The sequence below is a fragment of the Ranitomeya variabilis genome, chromosome 2, assembly GCF_051348905.1.
Source record: "Ranitomeya variabilis isolate aRanVar5 chromosome 2, aRanVar5.hap1, whole genome shotgun sequence".
Lineage (NCBI taxonomy): Eukaryota > Metazoa > Chordata > Amphibia > Anura > Dendrobatidae > Ranitomeya > Ranitomeya variabilis.
In genome coordinates, this window is record NC_135233.1 from 469817331 (window position 1) to 469841658 (window position 24328).

Below are 24328 nucleotides of genomic sequence, written 5' to 3' on the forward strand. Positions count from 1 at the left end.
TTTGCAGCAGCAATTAGATTTTATGGACTTACGTACAATATTGTAGAACATACCTCCAGTGTTATCTTCTCAGCCTCTTCTGGCTTTCCATTGTACTTGGCTACTCTTTTTATCTCTCTTACAGCCCTGGATGATCTACCGGAGAGAAGAAGCCATCGGGCTGATTCTGGGAACCACCTATAAACGAGAAGATGAATCATGGTGTCCATTAAAACTGGTGATTGTCTCTAAATTGTTTTCTAGTGATAACTGTCAGGCTTTTGCTTTGGCCTCGGATTTGATAATGGTTTATATGGGATTAAAGAAACAAAAAAGCCCTTGAATGGTGGAATTACAACTATATAAGGTTGCACAAACATTATGGGAATTTTTATAGTTTTTACCAAGTGGGTATTGCTTACAGGGTAATTATGCAGAGCAGTCTAAAGACACGCCCCAGAGGATCCTGTGAGCCCCCTGGTAAAGATCTTTAAAACTGTTACTAAATAAAAAAGCTTGTATCTGCGGAACCGTATAGCGGATTGCACCATCAGTATCTGGGGGCATAACGTTGGAACAGAAGGGCACAGAAGACAAAATAAAAACCACTCCATAATCTGAAAAAGGTAATCAGTTGTAATATAAAAAAGTCCAGTGAAAGGCTCTCTCCAAAGTGGTTTTCCAGGGATACTCTTTTCAATCCTTCGGCCAGAGCTGTTACTTTCCTTATCTGGTTCATCGCTCGCTTTCCACGGCTGGTCCTGGGAATATTTACAGACTGCGGCAATCATTTCACAACTACAGAGCATATGACCACTGCAACGCTGCAGCCAATCACTGAGCACAGAGGCTCTGATGATCTAGACAGCATCACCGTTGAGCTCATGATTGGCTGCAGCGTTGATGGGCTCTGTAGTCATGATGTCACTACTGCAGCCTGTAAACAATCACTGGAGCAGTGGCTAAGCAGCAGCAATGGATATGGGGAGAGGAAGTAGCAGTTCTTTCTATTATTTGAACCAAGTGCTCACTGATAGCGTTTTTCACCCCACTCCAGAACCTAAGAGAACAGAAGTAATATAAATAGTAAAAGAAATTGTGAGATTTTGCATCAGTGCCGGGGGGGTAGGGGGAGGATTCATAATACCCCAGTGCTAATGATGCACACAGAACTGCTGGAGTACCGCAAAGGTTAATGTTAGAATGTAGAATTAGTAATGAACTTAGCCCGCATCCAGCAAAACATGGATAAGCCATTAAATGCTCTTATTATATGAGATTGCACTGGACTATATTTGCTGTTTAATCATCAAATAGACAGTGACATTTATGTCTTTTTGCATCCGGTATTTCTTTTTGTATTATCTGTATTATGCTGATAAAACACATTTAACGTTTGAGGTGATAACATTTCACATCAAGGTAGTCATTTTGCCCGAAGAGAAACAACGTACAATTATTTAAAACTCTTGTCTTTGATGTGCAAAGAGCAAGCGGAGCAGAATACAGCCGGGCTCTTTGTAGAGAAGGCCTCATTTGCGTGTGTTCTTTCTCTTAGGCGGCATAAAGCTTCTATAAAGTGATGTGTTTGCGTAAATCTGGGATAACAGCCTATTGCCGGATATATCTTTTTTTAACTTAAAATGATTTGCTTTTTGTTTTTTACATTTTTGCTAGAATTGTTTTGTGTAAGAACGTCAGTAGGTCATGGTAATGTATTCATCTAAACCAATGCTTTCATAATATTAAAGGCAAACCTCTCTAGAAAAATAATTTACTCATTAATTTGTTTATCCCTAGCATGTTTAAAAATGTATTTAGGTATGACTGTAGTTTTTTTTGGGTTAAGAGTGTAGCAACTTCAACAGTATACTCACACTACTATTTTTTCTCTGTCTATGGGCAGGTATCTACGCAACCAACTGCTACCAACCAATGGCCAACACTGACCCAGCAATGGCCAATTCTTATCCATTAATAGACAATACTGATCCAATAATGGCCAACACCGACACATTAATGGTCGACACTGACCAATCAATGGCTAATATGACCCACCTATGGCCAACAGTCACCTATCAATGACTAGTGACCCATTAACCAATCAATGGCCAACACTGACCCATCAATGGCCAACACTGACCCATCAATGGCTAATAATTACCCATCAATGGCTAACACTGACCTTTTAATGGCTAATAATGACCCATCAATGGCTAATAATGACCCATCAATGGCCAACACTTCTTCAGCAATGGCCAACACTGAGCCACCAAAGGCCGACCTTGACCCAGCAATGGCAAGCACTGGCTCATCAAAGGCTAACAATGATCCATCAATTACCAATTCTAACCCATCTAATAAAAAACAATCAATGGCCATCACTTACCCATCATTGACTAATTATGACCCATCAATGACCAACACTGACGCATTAATGGCTAATAATGACTCATTAGTGGCCAGCACTACCTCAAAAACCAACACTGACCCAGCAATGGCCAAAACTGACCCATCAAAGGCTAATAATGATCCATCAATGGCCAACTCTGACCCATAAATATTTTGTAATAATTGATTAATGGCCATCAGTTACCCACTAATGACTAATTATGACCCATCAATAATGAATATTGACCAATCAGTGGCCAACACTGACCCAGCAATGGCCAACAGTTACCCATTAATGCCTAATAAAGGCCAACATTAACCCATCAATGGCTAATAAAAGCCACCAATGACCCACTAATGGATAATTATGACCCATCAATGGCTAACATTGACTAATCAATATCAAATAAAGACCCATCAATGGAATATAAAAACCCATCAATTGTCAACACTGACTCTGCAATGGCCAACACTAACCTTTTGATGGCCAACACTCACCCAGCAGTGGACATGGCTATTAACCCATCAATTGCTAATAGTGACCCATTGTAGACCAACACTGACCCAAACATGACTCACAAACTGTGACAGTTTGTCTTTCCCTGCTGACAGCTTACACGGCTTACTGTATTATATCTCTCCAGCTCTTTTTTGTTTCTCGTTCAGCACCCACAGTCTCATGATAACTTCTAGGGGACCCCAGTCTGCAGTTTCAATGCTTACATTGTCTGACTGTTCACGGTGTCCAACATAACACATTGACTGACACTAAACTATTTGCTATTAACAATTCTTCTGACCCTTCCTAATTAGTGTTCTACAGCAGAACTCAAAGTTGGATCTGTAAAATTAAAAGGCTGATGAATTTCATTACCTGACACATGACTTATTGGCTGACTTGTCAAAAATAAAGTAATTTTACTCTGGATATGTGTCCAGGACGTCCTGCAAGACTAATGGAGGTCAAAAAGCTTACTGCAGTGTGACCCTAAATTAGACATTTACTCCCTGACATGGGAATAAATGTCTCTATTCAGTAACCCCCAGAAGTTAGGATTATGTAAATAGCCAAGTGGGGTGTGCTATAATATTTCCCTGACCCCATAAAAGTGAATTAGTGTTGAGTAGCCCACTCAGCTGTGTTGGTAGTCCTGACCACAGGTGGCCTGTGCCTATAGACAGATATTCCAATATCAGACATAAATGTCTGAGATGGGAAAACCCCAATGAAAATATTCTTTAAAGTGGTTAACCATGGATATGCTCTTATATTTTCACTACAGGTAGTGGTGTCACCGTAGGTTGTAATTTTAGTGCAACTCTTTGATCAAGATTTCTTATACTGAAATCATTTACAATTTGTAATTTGGATAGTTAAACTTTTAATAATAAAGGGTTATTCCTTACTTTAGAACTTTTTACCTATTCACAGGATAAGTCACAAATTTGTGATCTGCGGGGGACTGACCACAGGAAACCTACCAATCCCCAATGGGGTGAATACTTCTCAATAAGTGACTTTTTGATTGCGATAAATTAATTAAACAATTTGCGCCTTTTTTCAAGTTTCCTTTTGCGGTTTAGTTATTTCTCCGATTTTTACATCAATATGGCTTTTCCAGATAATTTAGATAGATTCATGAAATGCAACTTTTTAAAAAAAAAATCACAAAAGTTGGGGCAAGTCTACAAAAGTTATTTTGGTCCATTTTTTCTTGACATTTTACGAAATGTGTAAATTTTCCTGCTAGTGAATTGCAAAACAAGTTATCGACAAAAAAGAAAATTTTGGGCTTTGTGTAAAATTCATGAATCACCTGCGCCTTTTTGGTGAATTTGGCAAAAAAAAATAGCGAAAAACACAAATCACAAATAAAAAGTGAGAAAAAATGCAAATGATGAATCGGGCCCAATGTGTCGCTTTTAGGAAAAACACTTTCATAATATGGCACCTAATGTGTATTGGCGTGATAGAAAAAAACAACTTGTCATTCTCAATCACGCATCTAAATTTGGGCTATTCATGAATGAAGACTTTCATTTTCAAAATATATTTTGCCAGACAGTATGTAAATATCCTTATAATTTCATACCACTCACCAGGAATAGAGAAAGAAAACAAAAAACGGAAGAGAGACACTGAGTTGTAGCCATCGCCAGTCTCGTATACCATAAGCTAAACCTGCCAAGAGGAGCTGCCCGACTGTGTATGAATATCCTGCCAAGGTGCCGGCAATGGTGCGTACTTTGGTTGGTACCCATTCTACAACTGTTGAGATAAAATATTGCAAAAAAACCCCATAAATAACATTAATGAATGAAATGAGGCACATAAATCCATATATTTACATCTGCATTATAAATGTTGGCTCATCCAGGAGCGGACACTGACAATGAAGGGCCCTTGTACAGAACGTGTCTGGGATCCTCCCCCATTATGCATACACATACATAAACTGTAGGTGCTTCAGCTCTCTGGTAGGTGCTTGGATACACACATGAACAGGGATTTTTATATCAAAACAGAACACAGTTTATTATCATTCATAAACTTTACAGCTCCAAAAAGAAAACAGTCCTTTCTTCAGCACAAATGAATAAAAAACAGTCCTTTCTCTGGGTAAGGCAAAGTAAATCAAAACGATTTCACCAATTTGGTATTACAAGCACTTCTCAGTCTCTAGCACATTGTAACATCTCCACCAAAACCTGCTGCTGCGATTTCTGCTTCCATCACCAGGTGCCACCATATTCACTCTGCGGGCGGTCTTGATAGAGGAGATGTCAGAAGAACTGGAATCTCTAGACAGCAGGCTTTGTCCAACCACTAAGAATAGAGGGGCTGGGATCTATAGTGCTGTCCAGTCTGACAGTGTGAGTGTATGTGCTGTACAGCTGAAGTTATCAGCTCCCTGCTCCAGGCAATTGGAGTGCACCATACCCTACTAAAGCATCCAGCTTGCTGCTGGAAGCTGCAAGATATAGCTTTGTGCTTTCCTGGTTAGGTGTGTGTCTTCTATTCCTGTTGTTTTTAGTATTTTCCTGTTTTGACCATGGCTTATGTTTCTGACTATTCTTACAGATCCTGATTTTGTTCTTGATGTGACCTCTCGGCTCTGACCCTGCTTGGTGATCATTTCTGCCTCTGGATGATAGCCCTTCCATCGTAGCATTCCACTGGGTCCTGTTGTAAAAACAGATCCATGTACAAGGATTAAAAGGTATCAGGGTTTTTCTGGAACCTGCAAGTTGGAGTGGCTTGTGCCAAGTCTGTCCAAGGTAGCTTTTTAAGTATGTGGCCAAAAGCAGGCATTAAACACAGACTGACATGAACTTTCTTTCTCCAGCTCCAACACAACAACACTCTTCTGAGATAACACAGCTGCTTGTTATTAGACCTATAAGACCCTGAGTTGAGTATGGGAACGACTTTTCCCACCCAGACTCCTTTGGTCGCTTCTAAATCCAGGACCCAAAATCCAATAAAAAATAAAACCATCTCAGTAACCTATTGTCACTTGTGCACTTTCTCCCGAGAATTAAATCACTGAGGCCAACCACCTCGGTGACACATATCTGCCATCTAGGACCTTACCTCCAGCTTTCATACAACACACATACAAACACTTACACATGTGTACTCACATTAACCACATAAAATAAAATATGGACATGCATGTACAATACATATATCATAATAAATTCTCTCATTCCCCGCAGCCCGAAATGCAGGCTGTGGCTCACTGATAGATTTTCTGCCTTCAATATCAGTTTTAAACTTGAATCCTTGCAAAGACAAGTTATTGCAAAAAGCTAAAAGTTAATTTAGATACAAAAGCATCTACAGTATCAGATGCCAAATCCCCTAGGGTCCAGTTTTTTAGAAGAGAATCTACAGTTTCAATGTATTTCTCCTAGTGGTCCATACTTACAAATATAGTTTTTTATTATGAAGCAACTTTGATTTCCTGTTATCTAATATTATAGGCTCTTTTGCCTCTCGCTACTTCAAATTCAGCATTAAAAAAAAAAACCTACATATAAATTGCCTGATAGTAAGAACTATTTTTATTTCAGTATGCTTGATTGCAGAATAAAAAGGGGTGAAATTTTCACTTGTGCATTTTTTATTAATTATATAGTTATCACTGCACTATTAACATTGAACCATTGGTTCAATGAAGACCAAACATGAAGAATAGCTGCGTACTATAAAATGCATGGATGTCGTTAACAGAAAAAAACAAGGCAGAAAGAACCAAAGCATTGGCTGACATGAAGCTGAGCACTCTGATTAACATCGTACCTATTGATAACTCATGGTAATTAGTAAGTGACAGAAATGCGACTTGCTAACTATCTCTGTATTCTGTTGCAATGATTCAGAGATCACAGAAAGTGCCATTTAAAAACTAATTCTGGTGGATCTATTGAAGAACAGTAAGATAACAGCCAAATATTTTTATCTGTTGTGTTTTTTTTTCTGTTATTTGACAAAGTTATAGTTAAAGCTATTATGTAGGAAAGAGAAAATAGACATATATTTAACACTAAGTCTTTGCAGTCTCCTCAATCAGTAAAGGCCTTTATTTGATTTCTGTTTGGTGCCAGATGGTGCCAGATGCAGTAAAGTGATTAAATGGATCATTTCCTATTATTTTAGATATCTGTGTGCATCAAGAGTCTGAATTCTCGGAAATGGTTACTTGACACTGTAGATTTTCAGTGCTAGTCTACAAGACACTGCTTCAGGGAAATGACGAAACCTGACTGCATGGGACTTGCATTACATTTTTTATTTATTTCCAGAGGCATGGTGATACTGATGGGGTCTGTTACCTGTTACTACAGCAGTTTCTATTGATCACCGGAGGGAATTTGTCAGCAGTTTTTTTTCCATGTAATATGAGAGCAGCATAATTTAGAGAAAGATAACCTTATTCCAGTGATGTATCACTTGCTGGGCAGCTTGCCGCAGTTTTACTAAAATCCCATAGATGTAGCACCCCCTGGAAGTAGCTGTACAAGAAACGCGCATCGGGGTGTCTTTCTGGCAATTTTCCACACAGGTGTTGCCCTTTTTGCTATACTTTGTCCTTTTCTTGGATTGTTGCATTTTTCACAACTTTCTCTTCTTATAGGTAATCCTCCCTTATACCATAGGCACATTTTCTGGTATCCACTTGGAACTTTACCCTGACACACTGGATATAAGTACATTTAATTTGGGCACTTTGCCCATTTGCTGAAGCTGTGTGCTATTTTTCTTGCAGTCAACCTCTTGGCATTTTCCTACTATAGTGTTTGCTATTCATTTGCAAGCATTATTTCTAGTTTTCTTTTGCGGATTTATCCTTAATATTTGCTATTTTTGAGCTTGATGACAATTTGACACTTTGGGGCTCACCTTGTGATTTAGCTTCTGCCTGACATCCTAATTTTATTTGTTTTTATGATATTTTTCTATCAATAAATATTTGCTATTTTTTTATCTAGCCGTTATATTCCTATTGTCTTTGTAGGTATTAAAAAATAATATAAGTGATATATTCCCTCTAAAGAAAACTCTGATGGTGGTGCATTTTAAGCCTTTGCGAAAGCTTGTCGCAATCATAAATAGTACATTTCTTTTTACATTTCTTATACAACCCGGTTCTCATACTTAGATTTCTATTTAGTAAGTTTGCAGTATCACAATTATTTTATTCTACAACTTAAACTATTAGCCATTTTTTACATACTTAACGCCGTAGTGTTCAGTCCTATTCCAGAAAGAGCCATTCCTCCGAGGAACCGGAACACACAGTAAGAGAGGTAATTTGGAGAAAATGCAGTGCAGAGTCCACTGACAGCCATTTGAAAATAAGACCAGATCAACAATGCTCTTCGTCCATACCTAGGAACAATTAGGATTTTGTATGATTATATGTTAGCTGTAAAACAGGACAATATAATAACCTATAAATGGCAATAATGTAAAGAAGCGGAAATAAGTGTCGGCACCCCTTCTGCAAATTTGCTGAAAAACATGTATATTGATTGCAATGCATTGAACTGTTTTACATATGATTTTCTATATACTGTGGTCTGCAACAGTTTATTTAGCATTGACAGGGTTAACTGTAGTGCCAATGTGAAAAAAGAGCAATCAGCTCACAAGTCCAAAATACTCCAATATTAGCAAAAGTCCAAATGATAGTCAGCACTCACATCTTCTTAAAATAATTACTTTATTGATCCAGCAGTATAAAAGGCACAAAAAATAGTTTAACACAACAGCACAAAAGTTAAAAAGGCAGAAAAGAAATATCCACTGCGCTCCCAGGTAATATGTTTCAGACCTGCAAGCTTGACAAAGGACCATGTAGGTCTGAAACACAGATATTCCCTCTCTGAACCCTGCTTATACAGGTACTATACAGATGATCAGGTTTTTAAATACATCAGATAGGGTGTTAGGGCTGGCGGAACGCACCGAGTAAATATAGAGATGTTATTTGGTGCGTTCGCAGCCCGGGGTCCACCGTGCAGGAAAAGAACCTGCTGCTGGCAAACGGCGGCACTATATGGCAGTAGAAGCGATCTCTGTTGCTTCACAAAGTCGCTATAAAGAAAGGGCTGTGTCCTGTTAAACTCCACAGGAATACACAGTAACTGCTGAGCAGATAGCAGCTCGTGGTCACGCAGTCAAGGAGGCAAACATACAATCTCCTCACCGGAGGAGCCGGTATTCTAGGTGGCTTATTTCAGCCGGGGCCCTGAAACCATGCACACAATCTCCTCACCAGAGGTGCCTGTATTCTAAGTGGCTTATTTCAGCTGGGTCCCTGAATCCACACAAGCGTGACCACATTGGCGCAAAACTCATAACATGCATTGATACTAGCGCATGGCCGTGCGGCCATGCGAACCTTATATAGCTGCAGAAAGTACAAGACCTTCCTAGAAGGACCAATGAGAGGCTGCCACAGAGCCTGAGCACCTTCAGGACCTTCCTGGAGAACCAATGGGCTTTGCTGCAGTATCCAAGCATGTGACCCTCGATCTCCAATGAGAGATCTTACCCTGGGCATGCTCAGAAGGAGAAAAGCAGGACTTAGTCCCAAAAGCATCTGCTCGCCGCTGCCCAGCACTGGCTTCAATGGCAGAAGCTGGAAAAGCAGCAGTAACCCTTTGCACAGAGTCAGACTGAGCAAGACGCTGGGACCGACATCTCTGCTGAGCAGGCTCCACTGCGGCAGGAGAAGAATGGGAGACCGCAGCGGAGATGGCCCGAGATTCCCCCTGTGCAGAGGCGGGAACTCGACCCCTAACATAGGGATTATATACATTAGTTAGGACTTCTCTATTATGGGTATAACTTGACGATTGGTGGAGCAGCTTAGTATACATTTTTTTGCAAAAAAATGTATCAACTAAATACCCTGTTTTTTTCCATTTTTTGACTAGCACTTGCTCATTACTGTGATTTTTTTTACAACAGAGTATTTTTGACCTCATTGTGCTCTTTTGTGTCTTCAAGTTTCTTGGTGGTGTGAACATGTTCCTACAGACTTGTTCAATGTGCAAGTAGCCCATGTGTTTGTAGGTCTGAAACATGTTGCCTGGGAGCGCAGTGGATATTTCTTTTCTGCCTTTTTAAGTTTTGTGCTGTTGCGTTCAACTATTTTTGGTGCCCTCATATTACTTTTCACTAAAGCATTTATTTTAAGAAAATGTAATTGTCGGCTATTGTCTGGACTGTAACTGTAGTGCCAGCCCAGGTTGGGAGTAGTTGAGTGGGCATGTAGGAACTTAGGGTACCGTTACACTAAACAATTTACCAACGATCACGACCAGCGATACGACCTGGCCGTGATCGTTGGTAAGTCGTTGTGTGGTCGCTGGAGAGCTGTCACACAGACAGCTCTCCAGCGACCAACGTTGCCGAAGTCCCCGGGTAACCAGGGTAAACATCGGGTTACTAAGCGCAGGGCCGCGCTTAGCAACCCGATGTTTACCCTGGTTACCAGCGTAAATGTAAAAAAAACAAACAGTACATACTCACATTCCGGTGTCCGTAACGTCCCCCGCCGTCTGCTTTCCGCACTGACTGTGTCAGACAGTGCCGGCCGTAAAGCACAGCACAGCGGTGACGTCACCGCTGTGCTCTGCTTTTACTTTACGGCCGGCGCTCACAGTCAGTGCGGGAAGCAGACGGCGGGGGACGTTACGGACACGGCCCTGCGCTTAGTAACCCGATGTTTACCCTGGTTACAAGCGAACACATCGCTGGATCGGTGTCACACACACCGATCCAGCGATGACAGCGGGAGATCCAGCGACGAAATAAAGTTTCAAACGATCTGCTACGACGTACGATTCTCAGCGGGGTCCCTGATCGCTGCTGCGTGTCAGACACAGCGAGATCGTATGTATATCGCTGCAACATCATGGATCGTGCCGTCGTAGCCACCAAAGTGCCACTGTGAGACGGTACCCTTAGTTCCTGTATGTTAGGCGTTGATGAATAGCTATTGAAGAGATAAGAAGCATTATTGATTAGAAGGCGAAGGCCACAAGTGAGGGAGTGTGCTCAACGACAGAAGTTTAGAAGAGATAGCAAGTTCCAGACCGAAGTATTCTACAGCAACTGAGTTCAGAGATTGGGGAAGTATCAAGAAGGTTCCTTTCACCATCAATGGGTACCAGCCATGGCTGGTTAACAGAGTTGAGGTATTCACAATTCCCTTAGGCTTCTAGATGAAGAGGGCTACAGAAAGGCTTGTGGAGCTTTAGAGAAGTCCTACTCCGACTATGAAGGAACACGAGGTCCCCAACGCAGTGGAGGATTAAGTCAGAAAGAGCATAGCTAGGAAGCTTGAGAAGTATTCTGTAACTCTCGTATCGTACCTATAGTATAGAAATGCCATATTTAATTCTCACAAAGAAGGAGCCTCTGCATGATGCAGAAGAAACATACATGAAGCATTATGCCTGCTTTCAATTGCTGAAATACTGTTTGAAGAATTTCAGAAAATAAGTTTTCATCTTTTTAAAATGGATCCTGGTCTCACTGATTCACTTTGTATTTTCAAGGTCCCCCATACCATCAAACCACTTGGTGCCTGAATAAGGGAAAGCAGCAACCCCCCAGACCACACTCAGGGGTACCATAACAGGGTGCTTAGGGACAAGAGGCAAACCTCAAAATGAAGGGTCCCGTACAGTGTGTTAAGCTAGACAGTAGCATTTCTCACCTGTCTGAAAGTCCTCCAAAGATGACGGCTCCCACCAGAACACCAGCCATGTACAGTGACTGGGCCAGCTGTCTTCTTTTTTTATATCCACATACCAAGTCCCACTAAAATAATAATTACCTATTTATTAATGGCATATCATTTTTCAATAGAAATTTTGTACAATATATTTGTTAAAAAAATCAACTTAGTTTCAGTATGGTCTTCTTCTACCAGACAATATTTACATGACATTAGTGTAAATTGAATCTGTCACCAGAATATGATATCAAAGTTGAACAAATAAAGATATAATAAGATGTAGTGTGTCACCGTATGGAAACACCAGTGATCTTAAAGGGAATCTGTCAGTTGGATTTTATTATTTAATCTTAGAGCAGTATAATGTTCAGCCAAAGACCCTGATTCCAGGGATATGTCACTTGCCCAGCAGATTGCTGCAGTTTCAATACAATCAGTGTTTTATCAGCAGGAGATTATCACTAGAAGATTAGGTTTCACAAGCCAAGTAGTCGAGCTAATCTGTGTCACCCCGCCCCTCACCACTGATTGGCAGCTTGCTGTCAATGTACACTGTAAACAGGTAGCTGCCAATCAGGGCTGTGGGCGGGGTTATGCAGGGTTCAGCATTTGAGCACTGCTACAGCAGAGAAAACAGAGATTTTATCAAAATTACACCAAGCAGCTCATTAAGTTATACATCCACAGAATCAGGGTCTCTTCCCCTACATCACGCTGCTCTCGGGATTTCAAAGTGAATACTGGCTGACAGATTACCTTTAACCATTTAGCACTGAGAGAGTGCTAACAGAAAAAAGAGACTTCCAATCTACAAGATGCCATAAGGAACTATTACCCTGTGGTAATAATTACTTAGGTTGTCCAGATAATAAAAAATGCTTATAAAAGGCTCAGAAATGCATTTTTTATTTATTTATTTTTTTTAAAAGCCATACTCATTTCACTATCACACCATTGCTCCTGATCCAGAGCTGCCTAGTTCCCGCTGATCTATAATACCCACTGCAACAGTGATGCCTAAATTTAAAAAATGTGACCTCTGCAGCCAATCACTGTGCAGAGGTCATATGTTCTAGTGATTGACCACAGTGGTCACATGGATTTGAGTTGGGACTACATTGCTGCAATAAAAATTAGAGACAAACAGCATAAAAAAAGGAATAGTAGAATATTGCTGAGATGGGTATTTTTATGACCCATTTTAAGCCTTTTTTATTTTACCTGCTGGACAAATTATTTAAAGGGAACATGTCACCATGTTTTTGTTACCTTGTCTGAGAGCCGCATGATGTAGACATAGATCCTAAATCCAACCATGTATCACTTAGTTTACTGGGTGCAGCCATTCTGACACAAACAGAGTTTTCAGATTTAACAATGCAGCAGAGCTAAGGAAGCTAACCCTGCCCACATCAGGCCCTCACTGTACATAGTGAGCTACTTATCACAGGAAGGGGTGAAGTCAGACCAGGAAGCATGCGCTTCTGTGTCCAATCAATGATAAGCATCTGGTGCTAAAACAATCATTGCATTTTAAACAACAGGACGGAGCTTGATAAGAGAGGCATCTCTGACATCTATGTTTTAATCCCTACCTCCTTCTGTCTTCAGATTACAAAGTAAAAACCTACTGGTTGATTATCTTGAAAGGGAGGCTAAAAATAGAAATCTTGCATTTTTTTCCACACTCACCACTGGGACTATTTTAGACTATCTTCCTGTTTTTTTAAGGAGATCCACATGTACATGAACAGGCTCTGACCCTAACTTTTGAATTGATGCATCTAATAAGCATGTGCTAAGGTCCTTGTCAGGTGTTGTAGAAAAACAGGGATCGGCACTGCTTCCATTCACACTATGTGCATTAAAACAGCAATGATGAAACCAAGCTGATTATCCGTCTTGATGGTGTTCACCAGGAAATAATCTAAAAGTGATGAAAGGAGATAATGGGGCATTCACCACCATGCCTTAAAAATAAGATTTTGGAGACAGTGTGGCTCATTAACCTCTGTTTGAAACGGCAAATAAATAAAGCTTATTTTAACATCTGGTGGTGAGCGCCCCATTTTCTCCTTACATCATTGTCACACCTATTGTGATTTGTGGATCCTGTGTTATCAGCTGTATACAGAGGAGTAACCTGTGATTATAATCCTGCCTCTGATGATAAGGAGCCTTCTGAAAACTGTTCCTGAAAGGACGGGAAATATGCATCTAAAAAAGTCTCAAGAGGCCAGTTTGAAAATTGCAAGATTACTAATTCTTTTTTTTTTCCTAATAAAGATCTTGATTCTTGATATAAAAAACCCCATTGCCAACATTTTTTTAAAACATACCGTAGATGTAACCCAAATCTGTTTTAAACAATAGGTCAGTTTCTAATGGTAGCTTCCCTTAAGGCAATTTTCCATAGTTTGCAAAACTACTATATTGTCAGTAAAATAACCTATATACCAAGCCAACACCCACAAAATGCACCGTCCGTAAATCAAAAGATTAACATATAGGTGTGCATTGACGTATAAGAAAGGTTAAGTGCAAAGATAATGAAAATCATACTGTATAAAGCACCAACTAAAACCAAAGTACTAAAAAGTGAAAAACTTTATTGAGGTAACAATAAAACATGGTATAAAAACATGAAAAATATGTATAAAATACATATATGCCTGTGGGATTACCTGAAAGACCGTGGTGCCACCCACCCCAACGCGCCTTTCAGTGTAGTGCCTCCTTCCGGAAGAAACGCACGTTGAGGTGGGTGGCACCATGGTCTTTCAGGTAATCCCACAAATATATATGTATTTTACCTTTCACAATCTTTGTTCTGTACACTTTTCTCCTACTGTGGCGGTCAGCCTCTAGGGATCTTTTCTGTGCTTCCGGAGTAGATTTACCTTTGGATATATTTTTCATATACACTACATATACTGGCATACCTTTTAGTGCAATGCACTTGCACTTTTGAGCAGTCTTTTATGGTTACAATTACTTATTTGGTCTGTGGTTCTCTTTACCCGTCTGTTTACCGTGGTTCCATAAATTGGTTTACCACTGTCATTTCCCTGTAATTTTTTATGTTTGTATACCATGTTTTATTGGTACCTCAATAAAGTTTTTGACTTTTTAGTACTTTGGTTTTTGTTGGTGCTTTCCTTTATATGATTTATATTAACAGTAAGGCAGGAAGGTACTTACAAGTGCATCGGGTGCATTCCATAAATATGATCTTAAGTTACAAAGTTAAGTTATTTCAATATTCTCATGACTGTTTTAGACTTCTTGTAGATAAGATACGGAAACTATGGCTCAACCATGAAGTGAAATCCTGTATAAACTATCTTGTTCCCCTTCTTGACCCTTTAATAGCCAGAAAAGGGATTTATGTGCATAGCACCCCTTAACGCATGAAGATTGTGGAAGATCACTGCACCTATTCATGTGTGCCGGCACCGAGAGCCACACTGCCAGGAGGAAATTGTTACAGCCACCACTCTCTATACTGAACCAGACTCTAGACTGAATCACTACCGGTGCCACCCCTATGACTTAAAGCAGAACCTTGTTGGAGGAGGGGGATAAAGCTAATTTCCTCCCAGCAGTAAGGCTCTCAGTACTGATCAAACACTGACAGTGTGAACGTGGCCTTTCTATTATGACCTATACACTAGATACTAGTGGATCAGTGGGGGGTTGACTGTTGGGAACCTCACCAATCCCCAAAAATGGGGCTCAATTCCAATGAGGCATTTCAAAGCCCCACTCTTGGGATCAGTTATGGGTCTCCATTCCAGTGAAGCATTTCAAAGCTCCATTCTTGGGATCAGTTGGGGTCACAGCAGTCAAATCCCCACCGACCCCAAACCATAAACCACCACTTATCCTTAGGGTACATATGACTTTGTTTTTGAACGGCAGGATGAAAAAAATAACACTGATACTAGCAAGCATCTTATTAAGCCAAAGTGGAAAGATTAACTATTAAGCATATTGCCATCTTGGGGAATACTGCAACCATCAAGAGTCTGTGCCTACAAGTGTACACTGAAACCATTCTTCTAGGTTATCCAAGTTTAGTCTGTGACTGTAGTTAAAGGAGAAGCCTTGTCCACAATGGCAATTTATGTAGCTCTGTGAACATTGTCCACGCTACATTACTATTTCCAATAGTTGGACACTGTTGTATTCGGAGCTCAGCCTTACCTCGGTAATAATAGTTGATGTGAATTCTTCTCTATCATATTCCCATCCCTTTGTACAAGATCTTGTTTCTGCATCTGTTTTATTATGGAATGTTATATTTGATCCCACCGGCCTCCACTGTATTTCGACAAATTCCAGACATGGCGCTGGCCTTTCTTCTTCATCCACCGGGCTGAACAAGATCTCCCAGCCATCTTTGCTACTGTTAAGTATCCCTGTATCATTTATTTTGCACCAATGGTCTGGGATTGCAGCAGTGAAATTCTGTAGAAGGTTATGACTTGCCATCAATAATATGGGAATACAGAGCAAAGTAACTTGTGTGAACTGGAACCGTCCCATTCCTCCAATTTTCTCCAACAGATCAGCAAACCCCATGATGGATAACTCAAGTTGACCTTTTTAACGCAGGTTCACGAGCCAAATATGGAAGCAGATTGTTTTCTTAAAGTAGATAAGTCGTTTTGCTTTAGAAATTCAAATATAATAATAACTTTTCCACAACGTAACATAAAACAATTCCACCAGAAATTTCTGTGTTCTGCATTCGGTTTTGCGAACAACTCATGCCAACATTTCCAAAGCCATTCTTAAACAGGATTAGAATACAATCCTCTGTTCTCGCTCGGAATTATGTTCTTTAGCCTTTTAGTATTGAAAACTCTTGTGAAAACCTTAGATAATTACTGCTGGATCATTAATAATCCTTGTGTTTCTCTTAGATTTTTCTTGATGAAGGTGTTATAATGGAAATAGCCACAGTTTTGTTTTTACACCACTTTTTAGAGATCACTTCGGATTCACCTTTTATGATTCCTAGAAAAGCAAACGTCTTTGTTAACTTCAAAGCTTTTAGGGATGCAACAATATTCTTCTTCAAATTAAAATAATTCTCTATTTTTCTTATTATAATGAGATTTTGTGATTCTACTTTTTCACATTTTACAATTTTTTTTTATATAAATAGGAAAACAGGTTTATTAACAGCATGCAATATGTACAGTTCTAGAAAAGGTTACTTTGACTCAGAAAACACAGCACTAGGATATCATGGCAAAAAAAGTGTAATGCAATATGACATCAGTCAACGACTTCAGCAATGTTAAGTTATCATTGTGGAGACAAGATGGTCAGTGGGTGCTCTCACCAATGACCTGGCTGTCTTTAGGAAGACCACACGGGCCAGAGCTCAACCTATTGAACGCCTGTACTCCTTCCCCGTGGGTAGAACACTACTCAGACAACACAGGGTGAGGGTACCACACTCCGGTAAGACTTTATTGGGTCACCAACCGTCATCAACATATAGTACATTCCCAGCAAGAATACAAGATGGTTCACTGGGAATTAGAACCTCCGTGACTTTGGGGCATTCAGATCCAACTACTCCAAATAGTAGCACACTGTTTTTGGAGGGCACCCACAGAGAAGAGGTAGAGGCAAGCTTAGGAAGGTGACCTAGCACAACAAGGTATGTGGCCAGGTGACCTGACTGTCCCAACCTGGGTTCTCCAAACAATTTTATGGGCTCAGTGATGGGCAGTGGAGCAGATCTGTATTCCACCAGCTGGAATCGTGGTTCCTGGGGTGACATCCTGTAGAATCAAATCAGTGACAGGGGCAGTCCCACAGCTCTCATTTCAGGACATTGTTCCACATTATTGGGGGGAGTTGGTGGTAGGTAATCCCTCATTGTTCAATTAGACTGCGTATTTGTACTCCATGTTGTGCAGCAGGATTTCCACAAATTAACCTACAACAAGGGTCAATGGGCAGTCTCGCATGAAACAATGGCTCATGTTCCTTGAATTACTGAACAAATGAACAGTGCATCTGGCATAATTAAGGGGATGAAGGAAAACGCCAAAATGCGCGTCGGGGTAGACGCATCCTCGGGACAGTCCTTGACCCCCCTTTTTTGGTCATCTTCCATCTGGTATTATACAATGTGATATTGTGACAGCATGTTAATACTTCATACTATTTAAGTGTTATATATTCTTTGACATATACCATGTGGTCACTATTGGATTACAACATTATTTAGACGGGAGAGTCCTCAGTGGTTGATACCTTTTAATGGCTATCTGAAAAGATGGTAACAAATTGCAAGCTTTCGAGACTACGCAGGTCCCTTCCTCAGGCAAATTCTGAAGAATCACATACTTATATACAACACAGCACAACATATGCTGTGTTGTATATAATTATGTGATTCTTCAGAATTTGCTTTAGTCTTTGCCTGATGAAGAGACCTGTGTAGTCTCGAAAGCTTGCAATTTGTAACCATCGTTTCAGTTAGCCATTCAACCACTGAGGACTCTCCTGTCTAAATCATTTTCTATTTACTGGCTAACATGGTACAAAGATATGTATCTTTCCTGTATTGGATTACAGTATTAGTATATGCACAGGCACTTTATAAATATCTTTTCACTGAATCTTTTTGTTACTTACTGTACCTGTCCTTCTATGGGGGGTCTATATGAATTTTCACCAATCATTGATTTTTTATATAGTTGCAGCACTGCACATATATATTTTATTGCTAATTTTTTATATTATAATTTTGTTTTCTGCTATCATTTTAACTCCTCATTTTAGCCTGTCCCTTGTGCATTGCGTCCTATTGTAGGTGGCACATATCCTCTTTACAAAAGGGCATGTATTAGCGACAGACAATATTTGGATGTTTGCATAGAAGATACTACCAACAACAAATAATGTTAGTCATTTGATCTCGGCAAAATTATCAGGAATTGAAAGTTCATACAAACAACTGTTTGGGACAATATTGGTCCATGCAAAAAGTTCTTCGATTGTTTAAATCCCAGCTATTTCTTTCCTACTAGTAAATCCCAACCTCGGTGATACAGTATAATCTCCAAACAGAGTGATTTAATCTGACACCTTAAATCAGATGATTAACAAGAACCTACAATGAAGATAGGGTGTCATGATGATTCAAAGTATCATATATAAATGCTAGAATTTACTAATGTAATGCGAATCCAATAAAATACTATGCATGTAAAAACAAACAAAATGTCAAACAAGTATCAGTAAATACACAAGGTGATATATTTCCCGAAAACAAGTATAACAATATTTAGGTAAGTATCCCTAGTTAGACAATCAGTGGGAAAAAGATACCTTTAGCCATGATGACATCAAAGAGACAGTAACCTCAAAGCCTCGACGCGCGTTTCACTGCCATCAGCGGTTTTGTCAGGTCTTTAAACCATTAAATGGGTATTTTTCTCTCTTTCTTCTTATATTATACGCATAGTATTTTATTGGATTAATAACTTATCATCATGACTCTCCTATCTTCATTGTAGGTTCCTATTACTTATTTTCAATTTGGGGATTGCATAACTATTCTCTGAGGACACATTTAGTATAGAATATTAACAAATCTGACATGATGCGATTAACTCATTTACATACATATGGCTCCAAAGTAGCAAAAAATTCTATCAGTGATGAAAATCAGAACAAAAATTATTATTGAAAAAATGCCATTTGCTTTCCAAAATAAGTGTTGCCACTAAGATGCGATCTCCTTTTCTTTAGAGTAAGGCATCATTCAGACACCTTTTACGTGTTTTTACGAATAGAACACTTACACGTAATAGTTCACATCTCCATGTTTTTTGAGGACCTAGCGCCATAAAAAATCACCCTAAAAGACAAACACGTCCATTTATGATCAGAGTTGCTGATCAAACTTGCCCTTTCGAATCAATGTGTCCATCAATGACGCTCTATGGGTCAGCGCGCTGTCCGAGAAAAAAACAGACAGCACACGTACGAGTCACGCGGAAGTGTGAATTTAGCCTAAAAGCTCCAATTATAGCAATGTAGGCTTATTTACTAATTATAGGTTTATAACAGGAGTTATTAGACTGTTATAATGATCAGATCTGATTAATGTGGACTAATATCATTTTTTTAATCAAGTAGAAATAAAATCCACAGCTAATTAATTACTTTTCTATTTTTCTGATAAAGATTTAGATATCCCCTTCATAGACATTCGGGGAATGATACAATTATTGCTGCCTTCATTAAAGGAAGTGTAGGAGCTTTCTGCCTATACTGGCCATAGGTGGTCTGGTGGACTGTTCGTTACCGATGTCTAGAGCAGTAAATGGGAGCTACTAAATCAGCTTTGCACAGGTCACTTGGCTTTTTCTGTAATCCCACCACCAGTATACCCATAAATGGATGAGAAGGGAATAATCCCTTAGGGTATGTGGACACGACATCTTTTTCAGGAGGGTTCCGCTCAAAACCCACCCAAAGAACCACTCAAATTAATGAGCATTTGCATTTCTATATGAAAACGACTTGCCATTCATATGTTCGGTCTCTTTATTGTCTTCAGGTTTCCAAAGACGCCAAGGGGTCAAATAAATCGACCTAACCGTTCTTTTGGCATTTTCCGCTCTGAAGACACTATGTAGTTTACTATACAAGTCAACGAGAAGGCTCAAAAGACTCCCGGATATTTATTTTCAGCATTTTCCCAGTGGTTTCTTCATTTTTGAATGGAGAAAAAAAAATGACTGCAAAACACTAGTACAAAAGACAACCCAAAAAGGATGGAAAAATGTCAAGAAAAACTCTGCTGACAAAGAGGTTAGGAAACGACCAAAAAGAGGCAAAAAAGACAGTTTCATCTGGGTGTAAAAGATATCGTGTGCAACTATACAATCGGCTGATTCGCTGCAGGTATCAAGAATATTCTTATTTAATAGACAATTTGGAGCTGTGTATCAGAAAAATATAGCAGTGACCACTGTGAGGAGATACTACTAAGGCAAGGGTCACACAACCATTTTTCTAAGAACATCGGTCCTTTATGCAAATCTCAGATCAGAGTGTGATCCGATCTTCTCAAAAGTAGGGAAGAAAAAAAATCTCCATCTTCCCCATTCTGTCAGTCTGTGGAAATCGGACTGCACCTGGATGTCATCCAAGTGCAGTCCGATTTTCTCTATGGACAGATAGACATGAATGGCTAAGAGCTATTCGATAATTGGATGCAACTTGGTCATGCTGTGATTTTCTTCCTCGGACCAACTCAATTCAAGGAACCATATGGGTAACATGGGGACGAGGACTATCCGTCAAAGTGATTGACAGCGCTCATCCAATTTTTAATGAGCATGAGGTCTTAATGAGCATAAAATGCCGGATCGAACAGCTACATGGTGTTTAATGGTGAAGATCAACATTGTAGATTAACAGTATAAATATGAACATCTGATTGACGTATTCATAAGTTAATCAATATATTTAGCTGTGTCAATAAACTGAGCTGCGGTAGACATTTCTCATATCCTACCTGTATCCAGCAGACTAAAAAGGTAAAAGCAGGAATAAAAGATTACAAAGAAATGTATAACATAACAACAGTAACTGAATGATAATACATACTAACATAATAAGCGTAAATATTTACAAAACTTACTCGAAAGGTAAACAAAACTTTCTTTGAAGTTGATAAATAAAAATCTTACTTCTAATGTTCGATCAGTTGTCCTTAGAAAATCTACGAGGGTCCACGGAAGGTAACAGGTCCCTATGGGTTTCTCCGAGACGTACCGAATCCAGATCAATTGAAGAATTTGTGAACATTTACTCTACAGCCCAATCTGCTCTGCTGAGAACTCGCAAAGCTTCTCTTGCAAGTCGCAGCCGACGCAGGTATTTGTGTCTCAAGGTCCTGATTATATAGAGTCAGAGTCCAGCAGAGTTAAAGTATCACAGCGATCAGTGGGGGATTAATGAGAGGAAGCTTAAAATGTGGGGAATGCACAGCAAACTGGGCAAAGTGCATGGGGTACAGAGTGTCACAGCTGCCAGAACCATCCGCTGTTCTCTATGCTCAGAGGTCAATATTTCTGAAAGTTCTGTATTAGGTAGCCATTATTGTGAGAGCTCACACAGGGGTAGACCTATCATTGGCGCATCCACACAAGGGCCACTACCGCCGCCAAAGCAGGTGGAATTGTGCATTATGATGAGCTATTGGCACAAAGGTACCAAATATTGTCCTTGCACACATTGGGGCAAAGTTACCAATCCTATAATATATCGAGTATATTTAAAATAAATGGTCTAAAAATGTGGCAAATTTATCATAATGTAGTGCGGTGATATGTTTGGTGATTCTTCAGACATTTTTGTATAATTTCTTGGTTGGCTTACGTTCTAGGCCAAATATTGGTACACATGGACACATCTTGAGCCATGTCCCTTTCACGCCTAAGCCTTGAAAAGGTTTTAAATGGGCAAACATATTTAATTTGAAAATTTAGGAATGATGGCCTTCCGACTCTTGCCGATAGGTGATGTGGGGAAGATAAGGAAGTGACATGTCAGATTTTGGGCTGACAATCCTTTTGTTCTCGGCGAGATAAGCAGCTGCCAGAGGAGTATGGCAGCGACTCTTAAAGAGAACACAGGAGAACTGTGGATAATAATAATTTTTTATTTCTATAGCACCAACATATTCTGCAGCACTGTACAATTCCGAGGAGACTTGTACAAATAAGATAAGATGTTATAGAGTAATATATAGTTCAACAAGACTAGTGAGGGCCCTGCTCACAAGCTTACAGTCTATGAGGAAGTAGGGGTGACACAAAAGGTAAAAGTAAGGGTAGGGTCCAGTCATCGAAATAATAAATAGGGTTATTCAAATAATGCAGCAGCCAGTGTCTGTATATGTACAGATCAGAGGAGACATATAATTGATGTAACGTGTGCAGCCATAAGAGGCCCAAGAGGAAAGCGGGCCCATTTCCACCTCCAAAGCAAGTTAACTTGTGCATTATGATGAGATATTGGACTGCAAAGGGCTCATATAGTGTTCTTGCACAGTTGACCTATTCTGCCTGTGTCTGCCAGTGGTACAGATACAAAGTGCGATTGAGTGCATACGAGAAATAACAAGGGATAGTTTCTGTATATACTTGTGTACATGTCAACCCGAGTATAAGCCGAGGCACTTAATTTTGCCACGGAGAACTGGGAAAACTTATTGACTTGAGTATAAGCCGGGTATGCATTGTCCCCTCATCCCTATCCTGGTATGCATGGCTCCCCATCATTGTTCTTGTCTGCATGGCTCTCCATCCCTGTCCTTGTCTGCATGGCTCCCCATCTATGTCCTTCTATGCATGGCTCTCCATCCCTGTCCTTGTCTGCATGGCTCCCCATCTCTGTCCTTGTCTGCATGGCTCCCCATCTATGTCCTTCTATGCATGGCTCTCCATCCCTGTCCTTGTCTGCATGGCTCCCCATCTCTGTCCTTTTCTGCATGGCTCCCCATCTCTGTCCTTGTATGCATGGCTCTCCATCCCTGTCCATCCTTGTCTGCATAGCTCCCCATCTCTGTCCTTGTCTGCATGGCTCCCCATCTCTGTCCTTGTATGCATGGCTCTCCATCCCTGTCCATCCTTGTCTGCATGGCTCCCCATCTCTGTCCTTGTATGCATGGCTCCCCATCCCTGTCCTTGTCTGCATGGCTCCCCATCTCTGTCCTTGAATGCATGGCTCTCCATCCCTGTCCGTGTCTGCATGGCTCCCCATCTTTGTCCTGGTATGCATGGTTCCTCATCCCCTTCCTTTTATGCATGGCTCCCCATCCCTGTCCATCCTTGTCTGCATGGCTCCCCATCTCTGTCCTGGTATGCATGGTTCCTCATCCCCTTCCTTTTATGCATGGCTCCCCATCCCTGTCCATCCTTGTCTGCATGGCTCCCCATCCCTGTCCTTGTCTGCATGGCTCCCCATCCCTGTCCTTGAATGCATGGTTCTCCATCCCTGTCCTTGTCTGCATGGTTCTCCATCTCTGTCCTTGTATGCATGGCTCTCCTTCCCTGTCCGTCCTTGTCTGCATGGCTCCCCATCTCTGTCTTTGTACGCATGGCTCCCCATCCCTGTCCTTGTCTGCATGGCACCCCATCTCTGTCCTTGAATGCATGGCTCTCCATCCCTGTCCTTGTCTGCATGGCTCCCCATCTTTGTTCTGGTATGCATGGTTCCTCATCCCCATCCTTTTATGCATGGCTCCCCATCTCTGTCCTTGTCTGCATGGCTCTTCATCCCTGTCCTTGTCTGCATGGCTCCCCATCCCTGTCCTTGTCTGCATGGTTCCTCGTACACATCCTTGAATGCATGGTTCCCCATCCTTGTATGCATCGCTCCTTATTCCTATAAAAAAAATCTTTTTACCTTCCCTGCATGCCCTCCTTGCATGTGTCCCCTCTGATTACGAACTGGGAAAACTTATTGACTTGAGTATAAGCCGGGTATGCATTGTCCCCTCATCCCTATCCTGGTATGCATGGCTGTTATGACCCCAGTGGACAGGGTCACAGAGGAACGTGTAAGTCTGCGAGATACAAAAATCCAGCTCATAGGGCAGTGGTAACTGGGTTGACCAAATATCTACTCCTAACGCCAACACTAGAAGT

At 40.5% G+C, this 24328-nt stretch overlaps 1 protein-coding gene across 1 annotated transcript in view; it reads right to left on the bottom strand.

Annotated features, from left to right (window-relative positions):
* LOC143806790 (solute carrier family 22 member 6-A-like) overlaps window positions 1-21549 on the bottom strand; it is a 44986-nt gene extending 23437 nt beyond the window's left edge. Inside the window, exons 1-6 of the mRNA XM_077287708.1 lie at window positions 21365-21549; window positions 15837-16652; window positions 11610-11713; window positions 8112-8266; window positions 4471-4639; window positions 54-177 (exon numbers count right to left, since the gene is read on the bottom strand). Of these exons, the coding sequence (XP_077143823.1) occupies window positions 54-177; window positions 4471-4639; window positions 8112-8266; window positions 11610-11713; window positions 15837-16214 (930 nt within the window). The 5' untranslated portion in view covers window positions 16215-16652; window positions 21365-21549. The remainder of the gene's footprint in view (window positions 1-53; window positions 178-4470; window positions 4640-8111; window positions 8267-11609; window positions 11714-15836; window positions 16653-21364) is intronic.
* Between the last annotated feature and the right edge of the window lie 2779 nt (window positions 21550-24328).